The sequence below is a fragment of the Kryptolebias marmoratus genome, unplaced genomic scaffold (genome assembly GCF_001649575.2).
Source record: "Kryptolebias marmoratus isolate JLee-2015 unplaced genomic scaffold, ASM164957v2 Scaffold69, whole genome shotgun sequence".
Classification (NCBI taxonomy): Eukaryota; Metazoa; Chordata; class Actinopteri; order Cyprinodontiformes; family Rivulidae; genus Kryptolebias; species Kryptolebias marmoratus.
In genome coordinates, this window is record NW_023665803.1 from 11,200 (window position 1) to 20,476 (window position 9,277).

A 9,277-nucleotide genomic window follows, 5' to 3' on the forward strand; every position below is an offset into this window, starting at 1 on the left:
TCCACAGAACCGTCCACCAGAACCTCCTGACCCGTTGGTCCACAGAACCGTCCACCAGAACCTCCTGACCCGTCAGTCCACAGAACCGTCCACCAGAACCTCCTGACCCGTTGCTGCAGAACCAGATCTTTGGTTAAATTTGACTCAAATGTTACTGAACTAAAGTTAAAGTTGTTCTGCTTTGATCTGTTCTGTAAATGAGATTAAAAACTGGGTTCTGCTGAGCAGGTTCCTCACATTGTTCTATGTTCTCTTGCAGGAACCATGTTGTTCTCCAGCAGGCTCCTGCAGCCGTGGTTCTTCTCGGTGTTCCTGCTCTGTTCTCCGGTTCCTCACGACGGGCGTCCCATCGATGCCCTGAGCAGCAGAACGTAAGTCTGATGGTTCTGAAGTGGAACGTGAAGCAGAACCCAGCAGAATAAACCTCTGAGTCAGTTCTTCTCTGACCTCTGACCTCTGACCTCTGACCTCTCCGGGTCACAAACGTTTCATCAGACTGACGGAACATCACAGAGAAAAACTTGGTTCTTTTTTATTTATCTCATTTCTGTTCGTCTCGATTAAATCTATTTAAGAATAAATAAAACGTTTTAAAGTTGATAAACTCAGGTTCTGTAGGAAAATGATTCGGACCGGGCCCAGTGAGACTGTAAACAGAACCGGCCCGTTACAGCTGCTGTTTGATGTCCCGAACTGATCCGGTTTTACCCGGTTCTAAAAGGATCCAAATCTAACTTCAAGAACTGATCCTAAACTGGTTCCAGCTCTGACCCAACAGAACCTGGTTCCAGCTCTGACCCAACAGAACCTGGGTCCAGCTCCCGACCCAACAGAACCTGGGTCCAGCTCCCGACCCAACAGAACCTGGGTCCAGCTCCTGACCCAGCAGAACCTCCTCCAGGAGCAGAACTCTCAGTGGGTTCCTGGTTGTGGAGCAGTTGTGGCCCACTCTTCTTTTCAGCGTTGCTTCAGCTCAGCTCTCTGAGGTTCTGGTTCTGGTTCTGGTTCTGGCCTGTTCTGTTGTAGATTAGCTGCTGTGTCCTGTAGTATGTATCAGCCTGTAGTATTATGGTCTGTTTTTGTTTCCAGAGCTGGAATGAAAAGATCTGATTGGACGATGGGATCATATTTATCTGTTCGATGGAACCGTTCTCCTGGTTCTGAGTCTTTATTTTCCGTTTCTTGGTCTAAAATATCTGCAGGAATATAAATGTGTTGTAAAAAACAAAAAAATGGGGAAATGTTTTAGAATAATGCAGTTAAAAGGACTTTATTGATGTAAAATGTTCCTGGTGTTTGTTCTGTGTTCTGATTGTTAGAAAGTCTGAACCGGGTCAGGGTTCTGGGTGTTTGATGTCAGTAAACAGAACTCGGAGGCTCTTCAGGAAACAGCATCTGGACCCGTGGTTCTGACAGGCCTCAGTTCTTCAGAACAGGTTTTACTGCTCAGCACTTTGAGTCAGAACCAGAACCCTGTGCTTCATCAGGGAGGTGTTCTCACACACCTGAAGGCTTGAGGAACGAGACACGTCCCGTCGGGTCAGAACCAGAACTGTCGGTTCTGCTGATTCATGCTGTGAAACCCAGCAGCTGGACCGGGACCTTCAGGTTTCTGTGTGAACGGCTCCACCCTGTGGCCCATTTCTGGTTCTGCAGCCTCAAACCTGTAAAACAGCAGGTGAAATTAGAACCTAAAGGATCTACGAGCTAAAAAACAGCTGAACAACAGCTAAAAGCTAACAGTAGCATAAAAAGACGAGAGCAGAGGCAGAGAAAATGTTTCTGACTGAAGAGTTCTCCGTCTGTATCAGCCGAACGAGCCGAAGGTTCTGATGAACGAACCGAAGGTTCTGCTGAATGAGCCGAAGGTTCTGATGAACAAGCCGAAGGTTCTGATGAACGAAGGTGCTGCTGAATGAGCCGAAGGTTCTGCTGAATGAGCCGAAGATTCTGATTAACAAGCCGAAGGTTCTGATTAGCAAGCCGAAGGTTCTGATGAACAAGCCGAAGGTGCTGCTGAACGAGCCAAAGGTGCTGATGAACGAGCCGAAGGTTCTGCTGAACGAGCCGAAGGTTCTGAGGAACGACCGAAGGTGCTGATGAACGAGCCGAAGGTTCTGATGAACGAGCCGAAGGTTCTGAAGAACGAGCCGAAGGTTCTGATGAACGAGCCGAAGGTTCTGAATAGCAAGCCGAAGGTTCTGCTGAAGGAGCCGAAGGTTCTGGTGAACGAGCCAAAGGGTCTGAGGAACGACCAAAGGTTCTGCTGAAGGAGCCGAAGGTTCTGCTGAACGAGCCGAAGGTTCTGCTGAATGAGCCGAAGGTTCTGATTAACAAGCCGAAGGTTCTGATTAACAAGTTGAAGGTTCTGATGAACAAGCCGAAGGTGCTGCTGAACGAGCCGAAGGTGCTGATGAACGAGCCGAAGGTTCTGCTGAACAAGCCGAAGGTTCTGAGGAACGACCGAAGGTGCTGATGAACGAGCCGAAGGTTCTGATGAACGAGCCGAAGGTTCTGAAGAACGAGCCGAAGGTTCTGATGAACGAGCCGAAGGTTCTGAAGAACGAGCCGAAGGTTCTGCTGAACGAGCCGGAGGTTCTGAAGTTTTAGCAGCTCAACAAACTCAAAGTCTGCAGAAAGAGTTAATTAAGTAAAAACATGTTCAGAAAAATAAACCCAGTAAACCTTTAAAACTGCTGAGTCATGGTTCTGCCTCACCTGTTCCGATTCTTTATGAAGCTGCTTGTTGTTGTCCTCATGTGGACACAGAGACGGTTCCACCTCAGCTTCTCCTGTGTTTTATTTAAATTTCAGACATTTTGAGCAAACAGCTGTTCTGAGTGGAGGTGTAGTACCAGGTGTGACCACAGAGTGGCGCTGTTTCACCTCAGTCATCCTTATTTAGACTTCAGTTCATTTATGACAGAAGCGTTCATGTTTGCTGGTTCTGTAGTTCTGGTTCTTTGGGAACATGTTCGAGATCTTAGACAGCAGGAACCAGAGAACTTTAAAGTTCTGAAGCGTTTGGGTTCAGTTTTAAACCGGATCTGTTTTAAACTACCGGAATTAAAAGCTGCAAAAACAGATTCAGTCTGTAGTTTGTGCTGCTGGAGGACATGAGGACACTGTAGTCTATATCTGGCCTACATCCGGCCTATATCCGGTCTATATTCAGTCTATATTCAGTCTATATTCAGTTTATATTCGGTCTATATTCGGTCTATATTCGGTCTATATTCGGTCAATATTCGGTCTATATTCGGTCTATATTCGGTCTATATTCAGTCTATATTCAGTTTATATTCAGTCTATATTCGGTCTATAGTCGGTCCATATTCGGTCCATATTCGGTCAATATTCGGTCTATATTCGGTCTATATTCGGTCAGGCACAGATTTATGGGATTTAAAATGTTTTGTGTTTGTTGGAAGAAGAATCCGATCTTTCTGGAACTGAAGGAAAACTCTGATTTTGTTGCTTCTCTGCAGGAAGCGCTCGGTGACCCACACCCAGCTGATGCACGACAAAAGCCGGACTCTGCAGGACTTCAGGAGGCGCCTGTGGCTCCAGGAGCTCCTGGGGGTCCTCCACACGGCAGAGACCCACAACCAGCAGACCGGCGGTGGCGGCGGGGGCAGCAGCGGGGTCGGCCTCCCTGGGGTCCAACCGAGCACCGCTGGCACCGCCCTGCACTCCAAACCCCCCGGAGGAACCAAGAACCTGCCCGTCAGCTCCCAGCCCGAGGAGGACGAGGACCCCAACCTGCCCCAGGAGACCAACAAGTCTCAGACCTACGAGGGGCCCCTGAAAGGCCCCGGCAGGAAGAAGAAGAAAGGGAGGTCCGGGAGGAGGAGGGACGGCGAGAAGAGGAAGAGGAGGGCGCGCTCCTTAAGATGGATCCTGGTGGACCAAGACGGGACTGGACTCCACCTGGAGTGGAGGTCTCTGCTGGGCCTGAGGAGGGCGCTGTGACACCGTCAGGTTCTGACCACGGTGAGTCCCGTCTGGGCCTGGATCAGGGTCTGGTCCTGGATCAGGGTCTGGGCCTGGATCAGAGTCTGAGCCTGGATCAGGGTCTGGGCCTGGATCAGGGTCTGAGACTGGATCAGAGCCTGGTCCTGGATCAGGGTCTAAGATCAGGGTCTAAGACTGGATCTGGTTCAGGAGATATTTTGCTAACACACTTGTGATTAATTTAAACCAGAATCCAAACAGGAAGTGAAGTTCTTTCATAATAAAAGTAATAATAATAATAATTTTTTTCTGTTGTGTTCCTTACTGACCTTTGACCTCTGACCTGCTTCTTCTTCTGTGGTTTTGTTGCAGAAACTTTCAGGCGATCTCGTCGGACTCCTAAATTCTCACGATTCCTTCGGAGGAAAATATTTATTGTTCCAGCAGAGATCGGATTCTCCTGTAATTTATTTTGTATTTATTTAGTAAAAGTCTGGAGGTGCTGCTGATCTTCTATATTTTTGTACCGTTAAGCACTTTAAATATAAAATATATTCTGTTTATTCTGGTTCTGTGGTTCTGTTTGATTGTTCTCTTTGTTCTTTGTCCTCCACGACCCGCTGTGCTTCATGATGCCAAAGTTCGGATTTGTACATAAACCCAACCCGGCCTGGTTCTGTTCGGCCCGGCTCAACCTGTCTCTGTTCGGCTCGGCCCGGTTCAGCCTGGTTCTGTTCAGCCCGGTTCAGCCTGGTTCTGTTCAGCCCGGTTCAGCCTGGTTCTGTTCAGCCCGGTACAGCCTGGTTCTGTTCGGCCTGGCTCGGCCCGGTTCTGTTTGGCCCGGCTCGGCCCGGTTCAGTCTCTGGTTTTTGGCTCTTGCACTGAATGAATTAAAGGTTTGAATCAAACTGTTCCTGTTTAATTATTGAAAAGTTAAAGTGTATGTAAACCAGAAGATCAAACATCAAAGATTAAATTAAATTCAATTCAATTAAATTCAATTAAATTCAATTAAATTCAATTAAATTATAAAACATCTCAAAACACTGACAGACTTGAACCTGGGCGGTTCTGATTTCCACACAAGATGCAGAAGTTTGATTTTCATCAGTTTTTAATAATAAACAGTTAAAAGATGAAATAAAACAAATTAAATTTTAACAAATAAATTTTGTTTTTCAGAGTAGTAACCCCTTATGTCCACCAGAGGGCAGAATTTACACAGAAAGATTTAAACCCGAATAAAAACAATCAAAAACATCTAAATACCCGAATTATATTTAATGAAACCAGGAAGGATCAGCTGGTAAACATCTCCTCTTTCAGGACACTCTGGTCACCATGGAAACATAAAAATAATTTACTTGAAGTCGGTTTTTCAGATGTCGGTGGATATTTTACGGTAAAAATGTAAAACTATTTTAAAATAAAGTAGAAAAAACAAACTTCATCCAAACTTTTATTCATCAAACCTGCAGTTTTTCACTAAAACTTCAGAAGAAGTTTTTTGCTTGTTTTGACTTTTTGTCCCGAGCTGCGCTCCGTAGCAGCTGGAGGCGGGGCCATCGAGCAGGAGAAGAAGAAGACTTCCGGTCCATGTGCCGAGGACCAGAACCAACATGTCGCCTCCAGGAGGGAAGATAAACAGACCCAAAACGGTAAGAAACCGGATTAAACTGTTAGAAACCGGATTAGACTGATAGAAACCGGATTAAATTGATAGAAACCGGATTAAACTGATAGAAACCGGATTAGACTGTTAGGAACCGGATTAGACTGTTAGGAACCGGATTAAATTGTTAGGAACCGGATTAAACTGATAGAAACCGGATTAAATTGATAGGAACCGGATTAAACTGATAGAAACCGGATTAAATTGATAGAAACCGGATTAAACTGATAGAAACCGGATTAGACTGTTAGGAACCGGATTAGACTGTTATAAACTGTTTGTAAAACGGATTAAACTGGTCAGGTTGAGTCCAGTTTGCTTCTGTGTCACCTGTCCTCGGGTGGACAGGTGTTTGGTGTGAGACAGGAGAGTGTCCACCTGCTGACCTTTGACCTGTCCCCTGCAGGAACTGGGGAAGAAACTTTTCAAACGGCGGCGAGTTCAGAGCCGAGACAAGAGGAAGAAACGTCAGATCATCGGAGCCGTCCTCGATCCGGAGCTCATCACCGTCCATCACCTGAAGAAGAGGAGGTCAGGGACACACCTGTCTGTGTCCTCACCTGTCTGTGTCCCACTCTTCTGTCTGTGTCTGTCTCTTAGCTGTCTCTGTCCTCACCTGAGTCTGTCTCACCCGTGTCCTCCTGCAGGTCCAGTCCCAGAGCGAACATCACCTTGTCGGGGAAGAAGAGGAGGAAGCTGCTGAAGCAGCTGCAGCACCTGCAGAACGAGAAGTCAGCTATGGAAGGTAAACCAGCTGTTCTCACTCCTGATTGGCTGTTTCAGACTCTCAGGTGAACCTCTTCCTGTTTGTTGAACGTCACTCAGAACCTGCTGAATATAAAAGCTGAAACGTCTCGCCCTCAGCTGAAGCAGAACCACAGAAGAAGAGCTCCTCCTCATCAATAGCTGCCACAACGACAAACAAGAAGAAGAAGAAGCAGAAGAAGGCGGAGTCTGGAGGCCAAGGTGACGTGGAGATGGTTGATGTGGAATGACCTCAGATGGTGTTCGACCTGAACGAGTCCGAAACGCAACAGGTGTCTGACTGGAAGTGTCAGCAGGAACTACAGGAGCCTGTTTGGGTCAAAAACACCAGAGAGGGGGAACTACAGGAGCCTGTTTGGGTCAAACCGTGAAACAACCGGAGAATCTTTGTTTCGGTTGAGATTAAAAAGGTTTAATTTTCAGTGAGTGAGAGAACTCTATGAGTTCTAATGAACTGTTTTAATTTGACCCAAACGGTTCTAAAATCTAGAACCACATCAGGTGGTTTTGAACAAGTTGGAGATCAGATTTATTCTTGTTTTTGAATTATCGTCATCATTTCTTTATGAAGTGCTTTAAAATCCAATGTGCTGTTCAGGTAGATCAGAACTAAAAGGAAACAAGGTTCTCTAAACTTCCTGTAGAACCCAAGAACCGTTCTCAGACCAGTTTATTTGTTTCTATTGATTCTGATTTTAAAAACGGTCACAATAAAATGTTTCCTGAAACAAACAGTTTGGACTCATTTTGTTTTTTACCACATTAGAATAAAAGTTCTGAAGTTCTGTTTTAGATCCTAACAGGAACCAGACAGACAGAACCGGAGTTCTGTCTGGGCAGGGGTGAGACGTTCTCTGGTTTTATTGGGTGTAACTTCATCTGGTTCTGGGTTAAATCTTTGACAAACCACCTGGGTGAGTCCTGATTGGACCGAGGGGGTCGAAGCCAACCCACCCTCAGGTAGTCACAGGGCTGAAACAGGTGAGCGGGTCATGTGACCGCACGGCTGCAGGATTCAACACCAAACCGACGATGACTCAGCAACTTTAGATTTAGTTTTCTGAACGGTGAACCCAGAGAGAATAAACGGAATCGACGCAGACGTCCGTCACGCTTCATTTGTTTGACTTCCTGTCAACCCAGCTGAGTTCTGCTCCTCGCCTCTTTTGGTTCCGCTGTGCTCCCTTCATGTCTGAAAGCTAACGCCTGTTCGGGTCGTGGATCTGTTGGTTTATGAGCAGCTTAAAGGCGGCCATTTTACTGAACTGTTTGGTTGTTTACAGCAAACAAGTTCACGAAAGTTTTAACAAGTATTTTACACCGGATGTCCTCCCTGTCCTTCCGTCCCATCCTTCCTTCCCGTCCTTCCTTTCTGTCCTTCTGTTCTTTCTTTCCTGTCTTTCCTTTATTTCCTTTGTCCTTTTCATCTCATCCTTCCTGTCCTTTGTCCTTTCCGTCCCATCCTTCGTTCCTGTCCTTCCCATCCTTCCTCCCTGTCCTTCTGTCCCATCCTTTATTTCCTGTCTTTCCTTTATGTCCTTTGTCCTTTCTGTCCTATCCTTCGTTCCTGTCCTTCAGGTCTTTCCTTCCTGTCCCAGCCTGGATTTGGCCCTGCGGCCTCAGGATTACTGACCACTGATCCACCGCGGCTCATTTCCAGAACTGTTTCAGTCTTGTTGTTTCTGTGCTAATAAAGTTAAAAGGACTGGTTCTGGCTCTAACAGGGTTCCATAGCTTTAAGAGGATTGGTTCTGTTCTGATGTTTCTGAACCGAACCATGAATTATTGATGAAGCTTCCTGATCTGCTCTGATATAAACTGGTTTTATTTGAAGGTTTGGAGGTTCTGGGGTTCTGACTCGGTTCTGTTTTTCGAGATCTGAGCTCAGATCGGAGCTTCTCATGGTTTGTTTTGCTGGGATGGGGGGTGCAGGCTCTTCCCTCCCCCTCCCAGAGAACAAAGACTAAAATGGGTCAGAGTCTGAGGAGAAGCAGCAGATCTGCGCACCAGCCTTCCTCCTCCTCCTCCTCCTCCTCCTCCTCCTCCTCCTCCGCCTCCTCCGCCTCCAGGGGCAGACGGCAGCAGCTGGCCGACTTTCAGCCTCTCTGAGCGGCCACATGTCTCCGCCTCGGCCCGCCGGATCCTGACTTTGCTCCACATATTTAGTTCGACTGAAGAGGAATTTTCTGCTTCGGTTCTTGGTTTGATTTGGACCCAACATGTCCTCCTGGGACGGCTGACTCCGTCATCTGGGACTGAACGGGTCTGGATCAACCCGTTCTCTTGGTTCTGTTGGTTCCAGCTCGCAGTCCGACCCGAACCGCCGGAGGACGATGGAGTCCGGGCCGAGTTAATCCGAGTCCCCGGTGATCGGAGCTGCTTTGTTCAGGTTCCCCATCAGGACCAGCAGAACCAGAACCGGCTGCTCAAAGAACGATAGGTAACTACAGCTCCGAGTTTCTGTTTATTTAGTCTTCAGAAACTGTCCAGAACCTTACAGGGTCTGCAGAACCCTCTGAGACGGTGATCAGGTCTTTAGAAACCAGATTCATGTTTTTCCTGTTCTCCTGTTCTGGTTTTTGTGTGGACATGTTCTCCAGCAGTTCAGGTTGAGATTAGGTTCTTCACTCTGGATTCTATTTGTTTTTTATTCTTACAAACAAACAATACTCATATTCTCATGACCCACTAAGAACTCTAAACTCTGAGATGGTATCAGGGTCTTAGAACCTTTTGAAATGATGTCAGGGTCTTTAGAACCTTGTGAGACAGTGTCAGGGTATTTAGAACCTTCTGAATGTGTGTCAGGGTCTTAGAACCTTCTGAATATGTATCAGGGTCTTTAGAACCTTCTGAATGTGTGTCAGGGTCTTAGAACCTTCTGAA

The 9,277-nt window shown here is 46.7% G+C and overlaps 3 protein-coding genes across 5 annotated transcripts in view; all 3 read left to right on the top strand.

The window, feature by feature from the left end:
* Nucleotides 1-4,862, top strand: part of pthlha (parathyroid hormone-like hormone a) — a 15,162-nt gene extending 10,300 nt beyond the window's left edge. For all 3 annotated transcript variants that reach the window (XM_017442122.3, XM_025003121.2, XM_017442121.3), the window contains exons 2-4: nucleotides 260-371; nucleotides 3,489-3,993; nucleotides 4,327-4,862. In XM_017442122.3, coding sequence (XP_017297611.1) covers nucleotides 265-371; nucleotides 3,489-3,972 — 591 coding nt within the window. In that variant the 5' untranslated portion in view covers nucleotides 260-264 and the 3' untranslated portion in view covers nucleotides 3,973-3,993; nucleotides 4,327-4,862. The remainder of the gene's footprint in view (nucleotides 1-259; nucleotides 372-3,488; nucleotides 3,994-4,326) is intronic.
* A 626-nt stretch (nucleotides 4,863-5,488) lies between these two features.
* cunh11orf98 (chromosome unknown C11orf98 homolog) lies at nucleotides 5,489-7,125 on the top strand. Its single transcript, XM_017442120.3, has 4 exons — nucleotides 5,489-5,612; nucleotides 6,033-6,157; nucleotides 6,274-6,371; nucleotides 6,491-7,125. The coding sequence occupies exons 1-4, from the start codon at nucleotides 5,574-5,576 to the stop codon at nucleotides 6,619-6,621; spliced, it is 393 nt and encodes a 130-aa protein (XP_017297609.1). The 5' UTR covers nucleotides 5,489-5,573; the 3' UTR covers nucleotides 6,622-7,125.
* Nucleotides 7,126-8,204: 1,079 nt separating this feature from the next.
* The window catches only part of mansc1 (MANSC domain containing 1), an 11,810-nt gene continuing 10,737 nt past the window's right edge, over nucleotides 8,205-9,277 (top strand). The window contains exon 1 of the mRNA XM_025003123.2: nucleotides 8,205-8,831. The gene's annotated coding sequence lies outside the window, so the exon portion shown is untranslated. The remainder of the gene's footprint in view (nucleotides 8,832-9,277) is intronic.